This window comes from Prionailurus viverrinus, chromosome C1 (assembly GCF_022837055.1).
Source record: "Prionailurus viverrinus isolate Anna chromosome C1, UM_Priviv_1.0, whole genome shotgun sequence".
In the NCBI taxonomy this organism is placed as follows: domain Eukaryota; kingdom Metazoa; phylum Chordata; class Mammalia; order Carnivora; family Felidae; genus Prionailurus; species Prionailurus viverrinus.
Window position 1 is genome coordinate 13,289,996 of NC_062568.1, and position 20,228 is coordinate 13,310,223.

Consider the following 20,228-nt stretch of genomic DNA (forward strand, 5'->3'; position numbering starts at 1 on the left):
GAGCATTAAATGATATTAGAGAATTACTGTAAATTCTGTTAGATGTCATAAAGGCATTTGGTTTATGTGGGAAATACCCTTATTTCCTGGAGATACATAATGAGATATTTATAAGGGAAATATGATGTCTATCATTGACTCTTAAATACTAAAAAGAAACACATTTGGCAAAACAGCAGTCACTGTTAAGTCTAGATGATGTGTATATTGAGTATTTACTATGCACCACTATCTTTTCTTGTATTTTGGAAAATTTTCCCTGAAAAGTAAGAGAATAAAGTGTTCAAATCTGAACTTTAGAAAGCTCACTCCCTACCTTATTGGGCGAGAAGAGTGAAAACAAGAGACTAGTTAGATGATTACAATAATATTGGTGATGAAAAAGCACCGTGACTTAGATAAAGTAGTGAGTATGGAGGAAAGGAGTAGATGGGAGATATATTTTGCAGGTAGAGAAAGAAAGAAAGGAAGAAAGGAGAAAGAAAGGGGAGTCAAGGCTAATAACAAAAGAGAATATGCGTCATGTGTTTAGTATATGCCAGTGCAGTCCTTGTTCTAAGTGACCCACATGCGTTAACTCGTGTAATCCTCACAGCCACCTTGCGAGGTAGGAATTATTGGCACCTCTTTTTTTACACGTCAGGAAACTTGGGCGCAGAGAGGTTAAGCAACTTGCTCAAAGTTATACTCGCAGTAGGTGGCATTGCTAGAACTGGAATTCAGGCACACACATATAACCATCCCTGCTGTTAAGGATGATACCAGTACCATTAATTGAGACGCGTAACAGTACCTATTCTACTCACTTTTATGCTCATTTTAGGATTTATACTAACCGACTCACATGTATTTCCTGGTCCCCACCTAACTTAACCTTTTTCTCCAACCCTGGGACTGGGTGACAGAGGTGGTAGTCCTTGGGGAAAAGCAAAGGTCAAAAGGGGGTGGGGCCAAGTGAGAATTCTAGTGAAGCACCTACTATTTGGCGGAGGAGACGTGGGGCGGGTCGGCACCCCTCTAAGGCAGAGCTCTTACGCCACGCCTGACGCAAATAAGCGTAAGAGCCGGGGGTGGAGATGTCGTCACCAACCGCCCAGGGTTGGCGGAGTTGCCGCGAGAGGGGCGTCTAGACCCCGCCTCGTAGGTGGGTGGGGAGTGGCAGGCCCCGCCTCGGCCCCTCTGGCTGGCTCCGGCCAGCGTTGCTGCGGTTGTGGCAGGGGAGCGAGCGCGCCGAGCCCCGAAGGATGCGGCGCCCGCGGCGGCCTGGGGGTCCCGGGGGATCCGGGGGTCTCCGGGTGCTCGTCTGCCTCCTGCTGCTGAGCAGCCGCCCGGGAGGCTGCAGCGCCATTAGTGCCCACGGTCAGGAGGAAATGGGGGGGGGGGGAGCGGGGGAAGTATGGTGCCGGGAGCAAAACTCGGTGGGGGGGTGGGGAGAAGGTAGGAAGCTCAGGTAGAATGTATGATGTCTGGAGTAGGGTAGGGGGAAGCACTGTGAGATGGGGAAGATGAGAGGGCGACTGAGAGGAAAGGGGCGTAGGCCTGGAGGTGGGGCTGGGAATACGGGGGCGGGACCTAAGAGAAACAGACTCCGGGAAAGATTGCGGGTTTGGGAGGAGGAATGGGGGTGCATATGGACAGAAGGATTTAGAGACGGGCTACAAGACCACGAGAGAAGCAAGTCGCGCCGAGGCGCCAAAGAAGTGGTGACTGGCGCTCAGGGATTGGGGGTAGGGGATAGGGGTAGGAAGAGGCAGCGCTGATGTCCGGGCGGTAGGAATCAGGGTCAAGAGCATCGGGATCCCAGCTCCCAGAAGAGGATCAGACCCAAGGAGGGACCAGGGTTTCTCTTTAAGCCCAGAGAGGCAGATTGCTGCGATCGGATCTCCAGTAAGAGGAAGACAGCTAGGGGAGGCGGCAAAAGAGGGTAAAGGGAGAAGGGTCCTTTCCTGTCCCCCTCCCCACTGCCAGGCCGATGCTGACTCACATCTGAGCGGACAGAGACAGTCAGCGCTGACTCATGGGCCGGGGGAGGGTGGGGTGGTGGGGTGCGTGGGGGAAGGGGCGCAGCCTCACTGACGCCCTCCTTCCCCACCTGGTTTGGAGGCCAATACAGGGTACTTCCTGTGGCACTGTGGGTTGGTAGGGTGGCAAATGAAGTCTAGAACGGTGGAGGGGTCAGGTCTGTGGAGATTCCTGACCCTAGCTCCCCTCCCTCCCCCATAACTGCTTCCAGGCTAGCCCTCGGCAGCCTCAGGCTCAGAGCTTCAGCACCGTGGACAGCGCCAGCGGCTCTGGGGCCGCTGACCTCAGGAACAGTATGGGGAGCATTGCCCTAGAGACACCCCACCCTTACCCCTTTCCCACACGGAGGGAAGGTGTGCTAGGGTTTCCATCACTTCTGAGTCCCAACTTATCATAGTTAGGATGCTTTGGGAGATTTGGGGAGGAAAGTCCCTTCTCAGAATTTGGCCAAAAATGTCCCTGTAGTAATTCTATGAGAGTAGAAGTATATGATCCTCTACTACCCCCATGCACCTGGAAGGCTTCTACCCATCACCCAGTTAAGCAAACTGAGGTTTTTAGGGAAACTATCCAGGCTCTCAGATCCTTAAAATCCAAAGTCAGATCCTGTGCTTCCTTCTGTTAAGAATTCTAGGCCTCTTCCCTACTCTCCTCCCAGCTTCAATCCTTTCTTAGAATGAAAGAATGGACCCCATCTCCTTCCCCCTTTCCCAGCCTGTTTATCCTCTGACCATTTTATGTGTGTGGATGTCTGAGCAGCTCACCTTTCCCCCTACAGGCTGTCTGTTTGACCGCAGACTCTGCTCTCACCTTGAAGTCTGTATTCAGGGTGAGTGAGGCTCAGGCATAGGATTTACAAGATGGGGAACACAACAAGAAAGAAGTGTGGGGGAGGTCGGGGGGGGGGGAAGTGGTACTAGTCCTGGGGAGAAGTGGGAAGGGCCTGAAGGAGCAGGGTTCTTAAGCCAAGAGAGGAGATGGAGAGGATAGTGCCCATTTGCAACCTGGACTTTAGAAAGCCTCTTGTCCAAGCCCCCTACTGACACCACTTTTGTGCTCTTAGATGGCTTGTTTGGACAATGCCAGGTGGGAGTGGGGCAAGCCCGGCCCCTTTTGCAAGTCACCTCCCCAGTTCTTCAGCGCTTACAAAGTGTGCTCCGACAGCTCATGTCCCAAGGTGAGGTCTAGCTGCACTGAAAGAGAGGCCTTGGAAACTTGGTTGTATAGGGTGGGGAAGTGAGCGTGCACCTGACTCAAGGGTTTCTCTTTATGAAACATTCTTTTCACACCTACTTCTGGAGCCTCACCTTCACAGACCTTGCTAGAGAAGGGGGCAAGACAGGAGTGGGAGGTGGAGCCATAGAGATGGGCTGTCCACACTCAGACTCTTTGGAAGAGTCTAGAGGAGGCTTCTAGAAGGAGCCACTGGAAGAGACCAGCATCCGTCTCCCTAGGGCCAGCGCACTCCCTGGAACTGAGTGCTCCAGAACCATGAATCCTGGAGTGCTCTGCCAGATCACTCCACTCATAAAATTCACTCATTCAACAACTTATTTATTGAGGATTTACTCTATAAGCTTAGTTTTAGGTGCTTGGGATGTATCAGGGAATAAAACAGACAAAGATCTCTGTGTATTGGGGCTTACATTTTGGAATTTAGGAAGGGAATGCAATATATAAATTAGAAAACATATAGTATGTTTTAAGGTGATAAGTGACATGGAAAAAATTACAAATATTACAGCATGATAAAGAGGTCAGAAATGGTCGGGTAGGAAGCTTCAGTATCAACCTGGGTAGTCAAGGTAGACTTTTTTGAGACTATGAAATTTGAACAAAGACATCAAGGCAGTGGAGGTGTTTTCCAGAAGGTTATCTGGGGGCAGTGTTTCAAGCTGATCAAACAGCTAGAACAAAAGCCTTTACTAAAGCAGAAGCATGAGTTTGAGGAACATCATGGAGAACACCTCTATGGTGTGGCTATAGAGGAGTGATAGGGAAAGTGGAAGATGCAGTCAGATAGGTATGGGGGGAAGAGACGCAGATCATTGTAGGGCCTTATAAGAAAATTGTTGTCTTTACTCTGAGTAAAAGAGGAACCATCACAAGGTTTTGAGACTAGGGGCGCATAATCTCACGTCTACCTTAAAAGGGTCATGCTTGCTGTTGTTGCTGAAGGGAGTCTAGGGTAGAAGCAGGGAGATCATTAAAAGCTACCGCAGAGACTCATGTAAGAGATGAATGTGGCATGGACCAGGTGGTTGCAGGGAGGAATTTAAGATGTTCTTTCAAGGGGCACCTGGGTGGCTCAGTCAGTTGATCATCTGACTCTTAATTTCGGCTCAGGTCATGATCCCAGGGTTGCGGGCTCAAGCCCCATGTCAGGCTCTGTGCTGAGTGCGGAGCCTGCTAAGGATTCTCTCTCTCACTCTCCCTCTCTCTCTGTCTCTCTAAAATAAATAAAAAATGAAAAAAAAAAGACGTTCATTCAAGTACAGTGGGAAGCTGAGAGTATGAGGTTGGGTTTTGAAATATGGAGTTTTCCGGAGTGGAGATATAAATTGCAATTAAACCCATGCTGTAGATGAGATAAGCAAAGGCTTTAGTGTATATGAAGAAGAGGCCTAGAGAATTATAATATTAAGAGGACCAGGACAAGGAGAGGAACCAACAAAGGAGACGGAGAAAGGGGAACCAATGAGGTAGGAGGAAAAACAAGAATGTCTAGTGTTCTAGAAGCCAAGTGGAAGTGTATTGCAGAGGAAGGAGCGATCAATGGTATCAAATAATGATGATAGATGAAATGGGATGAGATCTGAGAACTGGCCACTGGCTTTAGATATGCAGAAGTCACTGGCGATTTTGATGAAAATAGTTTTGGTAGAGTAGGTGGGAATAAAATCTTGAATAGAGTGGATTCAAAGGGAATGAGAGGAAAAGAATTGGATACAGCCAGCACAGATAACATTTTCAAGGAGTCTTGCTGCAAAGAAAAGGAAAGAAATGGAGTGAGAGCTGGAGAGGAATGTGGGGTCATGCAGTAACTTTTTAAGTTGAAAGGAGCTCCATCATGTTTGTATGCTAAAGAGAATAATTCGGTAGAGAGCAGAGAAAAATGATCATATAGGAAATAGGGGGAAATTGCAGAGAAGACGTTCTTGAGCAGATAGTAGGGGATGAAATCTAGTGCTTAACTGGAGGGATTGGCCCTATATAGGATGAGCTATCTAATGTTCATAGGCAAGAAGGCAAGTATGGATGCTAGTAGGTCCTAGAATATGAGTTAAGAGCAGACTATTAATTCAGAAGCAAGGAAGAAGGAATGGGAGTAGAGAGTGGGAGATTATTCCTTTAGAATAGGTGACTGACCTTTCCTGAGAGCAGTTTCATGAAAGGCAAGAGTCAGACAGGAGATCTGCGTCAGCACAAGATAATTGATGGTGGTGGTGGAGGCGGGGGTGGTGGTGAAGGTTTAAAACGTGTGCAGTGCTTTGGAGTTTTCTAAGCACTTTCATTTCCCTGATTGCACTTGATCTTCACAACAGCCCCATGTCTTTTTCCCACCTTACCAATAAAGAAAAGCAAGGTACAGGGTCAACAAAAATAAGAATAGGAGTGATAATGATGACAATAATAAGAGCAGCTGTTTAAAGTTCACAACGTGACAGGTACAGTTCATACCATTTTACATTAGGTTATTTTAATTATCACAGTCTTAGGAGGTATAAACCCCCATTTTACAGAAGAGAGAACTGAGGCTCAGACAGGTTCAGCAATTTGCCCCAAGTCACACAATGAGTAAGTGGCAAACTTAGTTTCACTGGAGGCAGTCTGACTCCCAAATCTGTACCTGAGACTGGGAAGAGGGCAGCTCAGATCAGCCACCAAGTCTCTGGAGCATCTCCACTACCCCTCTGCTCTACCAAACTCAGTACACTGCCGGGTAGGGAGTGCGGTTTTGATTTTCACCGTTACTGGGCCCTCAGACTGTCCCGAGCCAACCTCACCCTATCCTGTCCCCTGGCAGGATTGTCCTGGCACGATGACCTCACCCAGTATGTGATCTCCCAGGAGATGGAGCGCATCCCCAGGCTTCGCCCCCCAGAGCCCCGTCCAAGGGACAGGTAGGCATCTTTTCTCAACAGCTCGAGCACAGAAAGGCTGGTGGGCCTGTGGTCTTCCTAATGGACAGAGGGAAGTGACCACCAAGGTCAGCAGCCTAAGGCAAAGGAAAAGAGGTTCAGGAGTGGTCATCTGGCGTGTTCACATGCTTAGTAGGAGCTGAGCTCATCCCCGGGGATCCAGTAAAACAGCAAAAAAATATTTTTGAAAACTTGGACATTTCATAATTTAAAAGAAGCATCAAAGGGTCAGCATGGGACAAATACGAGTTTTGTCGTACTGAAGTTGTTTAATGTTCCATTTCATTGCTATGTGGAATGATATGTGGAAAGACCATCATCTTTTTGTGGTTAGGGCCTATGAAAGCATTGTTCAGACCCTGCAAAGCAAAGGAAAGTAAATGAGGGTCGTGGGGCTCAAGTGATGATACCAGGAGAAAAAAGGCAGAGTGGGGTGGAAGGGTAGAGTCGAGGGGCACAGTACTGAGTGTTTGAAGGCCAGGTGTGGGCATATGAAAATAGGCGAAACGAGGCAAACTGTAGCCCCAGTTTATCTAGAGAGGTGCCTGGCTGCCTTCCCCTGTACCCGTTCTCTCCTTTTCCATCCCCTGCCTCACTCTTCCCTAACCTCTGCCGCTGTGTTTCAGGGACCCAGGCATGCTTACCCGGGAGGCAATGATCTATGCCCAGGCTTGGCCCTCTGGTCCTTCCCCATGCTACTGTCTCTTTCCCTGAGACTACCTCATTTTTTTTTAAGAGGTCAGGCTTACTGTAAACTGCTGAGCCTGTCTGGTCCCACAATCTCTGTGTCCTGTAGGCTCTGTACACCCTTGCCCCGTGCAACCAACACACACACATACACTTTGCTTTCTTCCCCAGATCTGGCTTGGTGCCCAGGAGACCTGGTTCTGCTGGGGAGCTGCTTTTACAGGGCATCCCTACTGGCTCCACCCCTGCTGCCCAGCACCGGCTTCCTCAACCTCCAGTGGGTGGGAGTGGTGGGGGGGTGGGCTCTCCACTGTCCTCTCTGCAGGCTGAACTGCTGCCCCCCCTCTTGGAGCATCTGCTGCTACCCCCGCAGGCCCCCCACCCTGCCCTGAGCTATGAACCTGCCCTGCTGCAGCCCTACCTGTTTCATCAGGTGAGCTTTAAACACCGGCCCCACCCCAACACCTATCCCCGAGCCCTGACATCTGCTCTCACCTGGATCTCTGATTTCCCCACAGTTTGGCTCCCGCGATGGCTCTCGGGGCTCAGAGAGCTCACCCGGGATGGTCAGTGTCGGCCCCATACCCAAGGCCGAACCTTCTGCCCTCTTCAGCAGAACTGCCTCCAAGGGCATGTTTGGGGCTCACTCTGACCACTCCTACGGGGATCCTCCAGGGCCTTCACCTGGTCAGCTTTTCCAGGAATCAGGGCTTTTCTACCTGGCCCAGGAGCTGCCAGTGCCCAGCAGGGCCAGGCCACCGAGGCTGCCAGAGCAAGGGGGCAGCAGCCGGCCAAAGGATTCTTCAGAGGGCTACGAGGAAGAAGGGCTAGAAGGTCACAGGGAGAAGCTTCCTTCTCCAGTAGAGCAGCCAGGTAATGGAGTTCTCAGCATCCATTCCCCTCCTGTGGGCGCTGCATTCGGGGTCTCCTTCCTAACTATCCATGCATTCATTAATCTGCCCTTAAAGTCATTCATACATTTAATTAATGTCCACTGACAACCTAATCTCTGCCAGGCACTAGGCGGGCAGTGGGGATACTGTAGGGGGTGGAGCTGACATAACTCCTTCAGCTGGAGAGTCACGATGTCCATGGTGGTCCTGAAGTCTGGTCTTGGCCCTAGGGAGGCCTTTCCCCCCAAAGTGTGGACAAGGGCTGGAAGGTGGAGGGCATCAGTTTCCTGGTGTTTGAAAAGAAGCTCTTAAATGTGCTAGTACCCTCCCCCACCCCCAGCACATCCCACAAGTTCATCTCACCACCACCCTCTCGCCATGAGCTCTGCGTCTTGCTCCCAGCAGATGTGACTCTGCAGAGACTGGCATCTGTGCTGGCGGGCTATGGGGTGGAGCTGCGTCAGCTGACCCCTGAGCAGCTCTCCAGCCTCTCAGCCCTGCTGCAGCTGCTGCCCAAGGGCTCAGGACGAAATCTGGGTGAGTGTCCAGGCAGAGAAACTAGCAACTACCAGCTCCGTGATGGCGTCTTGCCCCCATCTCTCAAGACCACATGGAGCCTAGAGGGGAAGGGTCAGGGTCAGGGAAGGGAGTTCTTTTGAGACACAAGCACAGGGTCATTGCCTGCCAAGAGCAGGAAACAAGGGAGTGGGGTGGTAAGCTGAGTTAGAGCAGGAAAGAACTGCAGGGTAGGAGTAATGGAAGAAGCCAACAGGGGGTATGAGCAGGGATCACTAGGCACCAAGGAAGGTGGGTGGATGATAACAGCCTCTAAGGAAGGGAGAGGCCAATGCAGAGGTGAAGCCAATAATTGACGGGTAGGGGGAGGACTGAATAAAGAATAGTTTTGAGAGGTGCAGCCAATAACACAGGGAGAAGCTGACAAAACAATTATAAGGTAGAAGCAAACAGGCTTGAGGCCATGCTTAGGATCAGACCAAAGACAGGGCTGGGTCACTGACTGAGGGAAAAGAGGCCACAGCAGGCTCGGGGCCCCTGGCCCTCTCTCCCGCCCATGTTGTGTGGACCTTGGCCTTGGCCTTGACCCTTTGCCCAAAGTCTTGTTTTTCCTGTCTCTACAGGAGGGGCTGTAAACGTCGGAGCTGACAACAAGAAAGTGAGTTTGTGGCACCTCCCTGGCCCTCAGAGCCCCTGCCAGCAAACCCCCTTGTCCAAATCTAAACCTCAGCATCGGGACCCAAATCTGTGTCCTCCACACCTCTTCATTTGGGGCGGCGGGGAGCAGGGGGGGACCCAGGCCCAGGGACTGCAAGTCATTGCCTAAGATCTCACTTCAGGTTGATGGCGGAGCTGGGTCTAGAAGCTGGAATTCTCGACTCGCTGCTTTTTTTCACTATAGTCATTTCAGGCCCTGCTCTGAGGATCCCTAGGCGAAGGGGGAGTTGCAAGCATGAATGCTCCTGGCCCCCCTGTAGCCTGAAGAGCTCTCTCTTTTTCACATGTTGGACTTCTGCTATTTTGTGGCTACACAGAAGTCTAAAACCTATCACCAGCCTGTTTACCTCTCTCCTAACGCCACCTTCCCTCACTCCAGAGGCTCTCCCCACTCCAGCCCCATCTTGCAGACCATTACTGACCATGCTGCACTCATTCAATCCTTTATTCATCCATTCATCCACCTGACTCACTTTTCTGGGTAACCTCTCTGTGCCCAGTGTTGCCCTGGGCCCTGGGGGGTAGAAAGAAACAAGTCCAGAGGTCCTCTTTAGGGACCTCAGAGTTGGGATGTGGACCCCCATTCCCCTATCCCCTCTACTATCCAGAGATCATACCTCTATCCTTTTTTTTTTAATGCTTATTTGTTTTTGAGAGAGAAAGAGAGGGGTGGGCAGAGAGAGAGAGGGGGGACAGAGGATCTTAAACGGGCTCTGTGCTGACAGCAGAGAGCCTGATGCAGGGCTTGAACTCACAAACTGTGAGATCATGACCTGAGCCAAAGTCAGATGCTTGACCGACTGAGCCACCCAGGTGCCCCTCTATCCTCTCTTCTAAACAGACAGTGGAAGAGCAGGTGCAGGGTGGACACACAGTGGAGCCTCCGCCCCCCACACCCTCCCTTCCTGGATACCCCACTGCCAGCCCCACTTCCAGTAAAGCCCAGCGGGTGCTGATCTCTGGATCCTCTGAGCCCCCCAAAGCTATTGGCCACCCTGCCACACCGGTCCTGCTGGAGAAGAAAAGTTCCCTGGGCCAGAGCCAGCCCACAGTGGTGAGGCCGCCCTCAGCTCAGCCATCAGCAGAGGAGTACGGCTACATTGTCACTGACCAGAAGTAAGGGCTTCAGCCTGGGGAAGATTTCTAGTCTACCCTCCCGGAGGGTGGGGGGTGGGTTGGCCTGCCTGGGCAAGAAACAGAGAGCAGAAATCCAGATGTGAATTGGATGGGGGTTGGAGTGGGGAGTGAGCTGCTCTGCATCCTTGGAGGTGGCTTGTTTCAAGGAAGTGGCTAAAAGGATCCCCGCTTTCCTTTCTCTGCTCGCTCCCTGCCTCCAGGCCCCTGAGTCTGGCTGCAGGAGTGAAGCTGCTGGAGATCCTAGCTGAGCATGTTCACGTGTCCCTCGGGCAGCTTCATCAACATCAGGTGGGGCTGGTATCTGGTATCTAGAAGGTAGCTTGAGGGGAGAGGTGGCTGGTGGGACTCAGGGAAGGAAGGGAAGACAAAGTCTTGGTGAGTGGCCAAGGCAGGCACCCCCGCCACACACACACACACACACACACACACACACACACTGGATGCTGGCCTCCTCCAGCATTTCTTGGGCCTCAAACATCCCTATAGGGCATCTCTGTTCAGCCTCAGCTTCCTTTTCTCATGGGGAGAGGGCCAGAGTTGGCCTCTCTGTTACAGTCTGGGGTCTGTGGTGGGTGAGGCAGTAATATAGCTCCTGTTTGGCAGTGTGGTGGGACCGGCCCTCACCTTCCGCATCCGACATAATGAACAGAACCTGTCTTTGGCTGATGTTACCCAGCAAGCTGGTAAATACTGCCTGGTCCCAGCCCCAGCCCTAGTAGGACATTCCTAGGCCTGTGGCTGATGCCCCCACCTTGAAATATTTCCAGCGCACACAGGCCCTGCCTGCCACCTAGCATAGCATGACAGGGGGTGGGGACCACATGTGGCTGGAGAGAGTCTGACCTACATCTTCCCTGCAGGGCTGGTGAAATCAGAACTGGAAGCACAGACAGGGCTCCAGATCTTGCAGACAGGAGTGGGACAGGTATGAGAACTGAAGAATCAGCTGAAACCCCAGAGGGCTGACGTTGCCCGCAAGAGATGGGGGCAAACTTGGCAGGAGAACCAGAGCTGAAACTCCTGGACCTGGCTGGCCCGCTGGCTTTGCCAAAGCAGCCCTTCCCCTTGCAGTTTCCTTTCTGGCCAGCAGATGGCCCCAGTGGCGACTCTTTCCCGAGACCCCTAACCCCTATTGCTGGACCAGCCTTCCATAGGAAGGCCTCCTGCTTGGAGTAACGACCTGAGATGTCCATAGCCTTCTGGAACAAAATCTCTAAATTTTAAGGGAAGATCCTATGCAGAAAGGACACTAAATTCAAATATAATTATAAAACATATAATTTATAGATTTTAATTATAGTTAATATTTTGAGAGAGAGTGTGAGCAGAGGAGGGGCAGAGAGAGAGGGAGAGAGAATCCCAAGCAGGCTCCACGCTGTCAGCACTGAGCCCAACACTGGGCTCGATCTCACAATCCATGAGATCACGACCTGTGTTGAAATCAAGAGTCAGACGCTTAACCAACTGAGCCACCCAGGCACCCCTAAACTCAAAATAGATTTCTATTCTGCATCCAACACTGATGCCTCCCATTCTACTACTCAATTCCTTGCTGTGTCTCAAACTTCTCTACATCCATTGTTTAAATGCACAAACTCCTGGGGTGGGGTCATCCAGTAAGTTTCAGGCAGTGCAGTGTGGTTGAGCTCGTCTGATGGGGACTGAGAAGGAGGACTTTGGGTCTATCTGAAACCTTCTGCCTGTGCCACCATGCCCTGCCCTCTCAGCTTTGCCCCAGGAGACACCCTAGCAGGGAGTATGGCGTATGGCAGGGGAGGACAGGGCTGAGGAACGGCTCCTGCCTCTCCCCTGCCGCCACCTCCCCTGATTCTAGCTTTGTTCCCACAGAGGGAGGAGGCGGCCGCAGTCCTTCCCCGGCCGGCCCACGGCACCTCTCCCATGCGCTCCGTGCTACTCACTCTGGTGGCCCTGGCGGGTGTGGCCGGGCTGCTGGTGGCTCTGGCAGTGGCTTTGTGTGTGCGGCAGCATGCACGGCAGCGGGACAAGGAGCGCCTGGCAGCCCTGGGGCCCGAGGGAGCCCACGGTGACACTACCTTTGAGTACCAGGTGTGCAGCCCCAAAAGCTGGTTGATGACAGGGAAATGGAAGGGGCTTGGGAGTCTGGGTCGCACATGCGGTGAGGGTGGGGTGTTGGATGGGGAGTGAGCACACATCCTTGGGAATATCCAGGCAGGGGCTACAGAAGCCCAAGCTGGGGTATTGGGGGGGCATTTCGAACAGATGGGAATTGGGAGATGGTTCCTAAAGTTCTTCCCAATGCAACAATTCTGGGGTTCTGGGATTCCCCTCTAATATCTGAAGTTCTCATAGGCACCCTCCAAACAGAACACCCTTGAAAAGGATGAGGTCCAGGGTAGAAAAGCCTACCCCACAGGAGAAGGATTTCCTATAAAATCAATCAAGGATAAGCCTAGAATTGAACCCAGGACTCTGCTGAAAAGGCTTCAAGGGGCCTGGGACCCTGCCTGATTTTTCTTCTGCAGGACCTGTGCCGCCAGCACATGGCCACAAAGTCCCTGTTCAACCGGGCGGAGGGCCCGCCGGAACCCTTCTCGCGGTGAGCAGCGTGTCCTCCCAGTTTAGTGATGCGGCCCAGGCCAGCCCCAGCTCCCACAGCAGCACGCCATCCTGGTGCGAGGAACCCGCCCAGGCCAACATGGACATCTCCACAGGGCACATGATTCTGGTCAGGACTGGGCCCGGGACCAGAGCCGGTGAAGGGACAGGATGGTGGGAGAGGCAGGGCTGAGGGTGTGGGCCCAGAGCCAGGCTGTGCTATCCCCATAGGCGTACATGGAGGACCATCTGCGGAACCGGGACCGCTTGGCCAAGGAGTGGCAGGCCCTGTGTGCCTACCAGGCAGAGCCCAACACCTGTGCCACCACCGCCCAGGGGGAGGGAAACATCAAAAAGAACCGCCACCCTGACTTTCTGCCCTGTGAGTCAGTCCTGCTGGCCAGCCTGGCCCAGCCCTCTCTCTGCTGGGAACTCTGGAGGGCTTGGGGGAGGGGCTGGCCGCCTGGCTCAGGCCAAGTGGCAGAGGGACCAGCACCCCAATGACCGAGGGGCACCTGAGGTGAGACGTGGGGTCTGTGCAGATGATCACGCTCGCATCAAGCTGAAGGTGGAGAGCAGCCCCTTCTCGGAAGTGATTACATCAACGCCAGCCCCATTGTAAGTGGCCCCAGCTCCAGCCCCCTCCTCTGCCCCATTTTTATCCTTCCTGCATGAACTCCATTACCTTCTGGTCACCATCCACCCCACCTGAGGCCCTGGAATTGTGAGGCCGGGTATCCTGGCATGGAAATGGGGGTTTCTCAAGCTCACCCACATCCTGGCCTGCTCCCTTTGACCAAGCCTCTCCCCAGGAGCATGTCCCATTCTGGCTCATGATGTATCTTCCCTGCCCCAGATTGAGCACGACCCTCGAATGCCAGCCTACATAGCCACACAGGGCCCGCTGTCCCATACCATCGCAGACTTCTGGCAGGTAAGTTCTTGGAAGGAGGGCTTCTCCAGGGACCAGTGGCCTTTGAGGGCAGCTGGAGCCAGCTGGGTCCCAGAGACATTAGAGCGGAGTCTCTGTCCCTAGATGGTGTGGGAGAGTGGCTGCACTGTCATCGTCATGCTGACCCCACTGGTGGAGGATGGTGTCAAGCAGTTGTGACCGCTACTGGCCAGATGAGGGGTCCTCCCTCTACCACGTATATGAGGTCAGCAAGGCCCCTATAGCCAGGGGACAGTGGGAATGGAGAGAGTAGGTGGAGAACCAGTCATACATGTATGAATGTATATGCATATAAACATCCATATGCACACACACACATTCACACATACATGTACATCTATACATACGTGTCCAGTCTAGGGCCAGAAAGCATTTATAGGGACCGAAAGTGAAAGGTACAGAAATGAACCCATAAAACCACCAAAACTGAGGTAAGCAACTAAGAGTCAAGAGTATATGAGACAGGGAAGATAAGTAAAACCAAAGACCAACATTAAGACCTACTTTAATTGAGCCTCACTTAGCTCTGAGTTTCCTGGAAGCCAAAGCCAAGAAAGAAATACCATCAGTCACATAGGTTTCCCATAGAAGGCAGACACAAACTTTTTCCTTAGGAGAGAGGCGAGGTAGGGGGGGAACTGGGTAGAGGCAAAGCCAGATGAGGAAAGAGGAACAGGTTCCTGACACATGGAAGGTGCCCCTCCTGTAAAACAAGAGTCACTAAGAGCACACTAGAAGCTTCTCATCACCAGGTGAGCCCTGAACCCGGAGAGTAGGTATTCCATCATCAGATGAGCACTCGGCAGTCTTTTTTAAACTTTTTAAAAATTGGTGTTGCTCATGGTTAAAGGAAAAAAATAAAACTATAGAAGTCCATCAAGCTTTGTGGTGTGTGTGGCACAGACACTTTGCTAGACTCTGTGAGGAAGAGGAAGGAGAAGCTCTGACCTCAAGAAGCCCGCAATAGTTGTGTCTAGGTGGAAAAACCACCAGTTGTCCTGAGCGACAGATAAGAGACGCAGACGACTAGGGGGCTTGGGGACAGCTGGGACAGTTGGAGCAGGCAGTCGGGTAAGCTTCTAGGAGGATTTAGAATTTGAACCGGCCTGGGAAGCCGGGAGGACTTGGAGGGGCCCTGCCGTGCTCAGGCCTGGGTTCCCTCGCGGGCAGGTGAACCTGGTGTCGGAGCACATCTGGTGCGAGGACTTCCTGGTGCGCAGTTTCTACCTGAAGAACGTGCAGACCCAGGAGACGCGCACGCTCACGCAGTTCCACTTCCTCAGCTGGCCGGCAGAGGGCACTCCGGCGTCCACCCGGCCGCTGCTGGACTTCCGCAGGTGAGCGTCCTGAGCCTGCGCGGAGGCGCGGCCCCAAAAGGCTCCAAGGAGCCGGCGAGAGAGCCGTCCGCACGGGAGCAAGGGGTTCGGGGGGCGGGGGAGGGGCGCTCTAGCCTGACCTGGAGCCTCCGCCTCTGACCTCCAGCCGCCGCCTTCCAGACCCCCCAACCCGGACTGATGCTCTGTCTGTCTGTGCACATCCCTCCACCCCTGTGGTCCTGCTCCGTTTCTGCTCACTCTCGTTCTGCTGGCTGTGTCCCCCTCGCCCCTTTCTCTCCCTACCTCCCCAGGTCTGGCTCCTTCTCCATTACCCCCCCCCGCCCCTCCCCCCAGATTCACCTTAGTTCAAGCTCCCTACCTCTCGCCCTCTCTCCCTCTACTTGGTGCCCGCCTCCTTGCCTCTCCTGTGCTGCTCTTTCAGAGCTCCAGCACATTCCGTGTGTCCGCTCTCCTCTCCTCTCTCACTCCCTCCTGCCCATCTCCCCTTCTTTATCACTTGCTGTTTCTTGGCTTCTATTTTTCTTTCTCCCCATCTCTCTTTCCTTCTTTTCCTTTCTCTGTCTCCTCACTCTGCCTCTCCCCTCATCTCTTGGTCTCTCTCACTGGCTGAGTCTGTCCCACTTTTTTATCTCCACGTCTCTCTCCCTGCACCTCTCCCCTGTTCTGTCCTCCGTTCCCTTTCTCCACCTCCTTGCCATCTCTGCCTCTCGCCATCTCTGTCTCACCCTCCTTCGGTCTGTCTCCCGACTCTGTCCTTCTTCCCCCCTCCTCCTCTGTCTCTCTCCCTCTCACGGCTGCCAGTGTCATTTTTGTGATCTGCAGCTAGTATTCGCTCTCCAGTTGCATAGTCACAAAAGTGATCATTGGCAGGTGTGGCCGCTGCATGGACAGGACAATCCGATCAGGACTTGTGGGCCCCTGCTGGGAGAGCTGGGGGCTGGCGGGGGGGGGGGGGGGGGGGGGGGGTTGACTCAGAGGAGACAAACACCATCAAAGGCCTTGCAGAGGATCTCCGGATTCCTGGGGACTCGGTGGAGCCCGTGGGGGCTGGGACAGGAAGCTAACTAGGGGACTTACCCAGTTCTGACAACAAAACCACCACTAGGCCAGTCCTCCAGCATCCAGTCAGTCTTCCACTCCCCAGACAGGTGGCTGAGGAGTCTGTTGCCCCTAGTGGGGCCTCGCCCACACTGCTGCCCCCCCCCCCCCCCCCCCCCCCCCTTGTGGTCTGCAGGTGCTGAGCAGGGGTGGGAAGCTGAGGATAGTTTCTGAGCCTCAGGATAATGGTTTCTACCTGGGCTCCCTGATGCCTGAGGCACAGGTGTCTCAAAAGCAGTGCCAGGGTAATAGAGCTATTTCCTGTTTTCCACATTTAAAAACTCCTTATGTGCACGGACCGTTTTTTTAAGACTGCACAGGTAAGTTACAAGGTTACATTTCTTTGCTTCAGGCCAGAATTATGTAAACTCAGTTGGCATTAGACAGCCAGAACAAATTGCTGCTTAATCAGTATTGTTCAGTGAAGGTCCACCAGAGGAAAGGCAAAATATATTTTTTTGAAGTGCTAAAAGTGACCCTGAGCAAGTTCCTTGATCTCCCTGTTTCCTTACCTGTGAAATGAGGATGATGACCCATACTTAGGGAGTTGTTACAAGAGTCAATGGGATAAAGTCTGTAAAAAATCTAGGTGCCTGGCATACAGCGAGGGCTCGATTAATTCTAGATGCAATTCATGGTCATTCTTATTAAATGATTGGGAACTACTTCGGCAACTTCTGTTCAACCCCAGCTCTCTAACACATGAGCCAATTTGCTAGAAAACCATATGGACTCCTGTAAAACCATTCGAAGTCCCCTGGCCCTTACAAGCCTGGGGGAATCAGACGGGAAGGCCATTAAGTTCCAAGTTTCCCCTGAAACAATGTAATAACCCCTAAGGAGGTCCCCCCTAACCCTGGCCCGTTGGGAGTATCAGGATTCCGCAGGTGACTCTCAAAGCAGAAAAGCCATAAGGGACAAGGGCAGGTTAGACTGGACCACTGAGGAAGGGACAAACCCCCTGTTCCCTCCTGAGGGGGCAGCAATCAGGGTAGCAGAAAAGAGTCTGGGGTCCAAGTGGACCCCAAGTCTAAATACGACCCAACCACAGAACACCTGTGCTGAGATGAGGCTGATTCAGGGAGACAGACAGCAACACAATGTTCAGAGCTGAGAAGTGGTCCTCCCCTGGCCAAAAGAGCTTTGTGCCTAGGTCTGCCTGACCTCACTGCTAGTAAGGACTCCAAGGAGCCTGAGTGGAGAGGGGAACAACCTGGACAGTGGTAAAGGAGGGGCAGAGCAGGAATGTGACAAGATTGCCACCCTTGAAGTCACCAGAAAGCCTGTTCTCCCTGGACTTCTGGCAGAGGTCACTATTGTACTGCATTTATCGAGCACCTACTGTATGTCAAACCTTACACTTAATTCTGTACACGAATTATCTCATGTAATCACGGTGAGAAATCTAAGAAGGTTACTATTATTATCGCCCTCGTTTCGCAGGTAAGAAACCTGAGGCTCAAAGAGGTTAAATTAGTTGTTGTTCCAGGTGCACAGCGTGGGCACCTAGCTCATGAAGTGACAGGGCAAGCCCAGTGCCACCCACACCATCTCTGGTTCTTTGCCTCCAGCCCTGACTCATTTCTCCAGCCCTCTTCCTCCTCTGCCCTGGGCATGTGGGGAGAAAAGGAAGAAAGAGAGGCCCACAGGTGGGTGCTGGTACCCCTCACCCTCACGCCCATTTCTTGTTGCAGGAAAGTGAACAAGTGCTACCGGGGCCGCTCCTGCCCCATCATTGTGCACTGCAGGTGCGTGAAGAGGGGCTGTGGGCAGAGGTGGGGATGAAAGGGGACAGGACAGCCAGGCCAGAGGGCTCTGAGGCGGGGCACTCATGATTCCTGCCCTCTCTCTGTCCCCGGGTACATCTCCTGTGCATGCTGCCTGCCTTGATGCTGGCAAACTAAAGCCCATGGGCCAAGTTCAGCATACCATCTGTTTGTTTTTTGGGTTTTTTTTAGTTTTATGTATGTGTGTATGTATGTATTTGAAGGGGGAGGGGCAGAGAGAGAGAGAGAGAGAAAGTGAGAATCCCAAGCAGGCTCTGTGCTGTCAGCACAGATCCCGATGCGGGGCTTGATCTCATGAACCATGAGATCATGACCTGAGCCAAAACCAAGAGTTGGACACTTAACTGACTGAGCCACCCAGATGTCCCACTATCTGTGTGTGTGTGTGTGTGTGTGTGTGTGTGTGTGTGTGTTTTAATGGCCCATGAGCTAACTATTGTGTTCACATTTTTAATTTTTTTTTAACGTTTATTTATTTTTGAGACAGAGAGAGACAGAGCATGAACGGGGGAGGGTCAGAGAGAGGGAGACACAGAATCTGAAACAGGCTCCAGGCTCTGAGCTGTCAGCACAGAGCCCGACGCGGGGCTCGAACTCACGGACCGCGAGATCATGACCTGAGCCGAAGTCGGCCGCTTAACCGACTGAGCCACCCAGGCGCCCCTGGTGTTCACATTTTTAAATGGTTGAAGGGGAAAAAAAAAAAAAGGAATGTATGACAGAGACTATACTTGGCCCACAAAGGAGAATGTGTACCCTCTGGCCATTGACACAAAAAGTTTGCTGAACAAAAGCCTGGCCAGAGGCTGGAAGGGGCGGTCCCATCCCCTCCTGCTGCCTTCACCTTAAGACCGAGCCGGGGATCTCCTCTTAGGTTGGCCCACTACCCAAGTGACACCCCATGGGTCACAGGCTCCCACTCAAGTCCCAGTTCCCAGGGCCAAGGGGCTATGACTGCTGCCTCCTTAGCTCACTTACACCCTCCTCGAGCCAACCCTAATGGCTCCACCAGTGTCTTCGCCACCTTAAGCCTCCCGTCTCCTCTGCCCCTTCCCCTTTTCTGCCGGGTCCTGAGCTGAGCCTGTCATCCTCTCCTGTTTCAGCGACGGTGCAGGGAGGACTGGCACTTACATCCTCATTGACATGGTACTGAACCGCATGGCAAAAGGTGAGGACCTTCCCCACAGTACCTGCAGTCCAGCCCCTGATCAGACTTTCCAGAACCCAGGCTCACAGGAGCTCTAGGAGGGACAGGTTGTTACACCCCCAGGCTTTGCCCAATCCTCCAAGCCTCCCGACCCAGGATGCTCCAGGCGTTCTGGGTCCTATCCTCCTCCGGACAACCTCCTCTCCGACCTCCAGGAGTAAAGGAAATTGACATCGCTGCCACCCTGGAGCATGTCCGTGACCAACGGCCCGGCCTCGTCCGCTCTAAGGTGACTGTTCCTCTTTGCCTTGACCGTAGCTGCCAGCCTTCCCCAGGAGGAATTCCCCTTCTCCCAAGTGACCTCCCCAGCACCCCCTCCCAAAAGCGCCCCTGGTGCACAAGCAGAGGTCGGTGCTCCCCGTCACCATCCTCCCACTGCCCTCCCCCAGGACCAGTTTGAATTTGCTCTGACTGCTGTGGCGGAGGAGGTGAACGCCATCCTCAAGGCGCTGCCCCAGTGAGACCCCTGGGGCCCCTCAGGGGGCAACCAGCCTCTGCTCCCTCTTTGCCTGTGTGAGCCTCCGTCTGTGTACCCACTCCTCACTCCCCAGCCGCACAACCTTGGTCCCTCTTGGGCATGGCCAGCCATCCAAGAGGAGTGTCAGGAAGGGGGAGTGGGAGGGGGCGGGGCGGGGCGGGGCCACCCAGCCTCTCACCCATCAGAGCCCAGATGTCCCATGGGGGGAGCTGGCAGACAGCCAGGAGCCGAGGAGAGTCATGGGCAGCAATTCCACCCAGAGTCTTCTCCTGCCTGAGTTCCCTGGCCCCGTCTCCTGTTCTGGAAGCTCCCACTATGTCTGTGTGGACAGAACCGGGCAAAGGGCCGCCACCCCCAGCCCTTCCTGCTTTCCCAGCCCCTGCTGCCTGCTCCCCTACCTCTGTGACGCCCCTGCTCTGGCCCCCCGCCCTCCCTGCTTCCCTCAGGCCTCCTCCCCCGCCCTCCTGCCACGTGCCACTCAACTCTCTGCCTCTGGCACAAGAGAGCATTTCTAGAAAAATCTACTTTTGTATCAACGTGAAATAAAGTTAGTGTGTCGTGTGTGCAGCTGCAACCTGGACTCCTACGCTTTTCCGGAGGCTCTGCTTCCAGACTCCGGCTCCGGCCTCAGTGGGGAGCTGGGCCCTGCTGCATTTCGCAGGAGATGCAGATAGTGAT

At 53.3% G+C, this 20,228-nt stretch overlaps 1 protein-coding gene across 1 annotated transcript; it reads left to right on the forward strand.

Annotated features, from left to right (window-relative positions):
• The first annotated feature begins 1,235 nt into the window (after positions 1–1,235).
• PTPRN (protein tyrosine phosphatase receptor type N) lies at positions 1,236–19,624 on the forward strand. Its single transcript, XM_047871562.1, is given in 27 exon segments — positions 1,236–1,359; positions 2,801–2,851; positions 3,086–3,199; positions 6,050–6,146; positions 7,023–7,284; positions 7,370–7,724; positions 8,150–8,281; positions 8,884–8,918; positions 9,819–10,093; positions 10,315–10,378; positions 10,380–10,402; positions 10,718–10,797; positions 10,975–11,039; positions 11,963–12,181; positions 12,619–12,684; positions 12,687–12,821; positions 12,923–13,073; positions 13,234–13,280; positions 13,283–13,309; positions 13,548–13,625; positions 13,728–13,796; positions 13,798–13,848; positions 14,814–14,980; positions 17,773–17,826; positions 18,969–19,033; positions 19,228–19,301; positions 19,462–19,624. Coding segments are annotated over 27 exon segments (2,943 nt in total). The 5' UTR covers positions 1,236–1,244; the 3' UTR covers positions 19,534–19,624.
• The last annotated feature ends 604 nt before the right edge of the window (positions 19,625–20,228 follow it).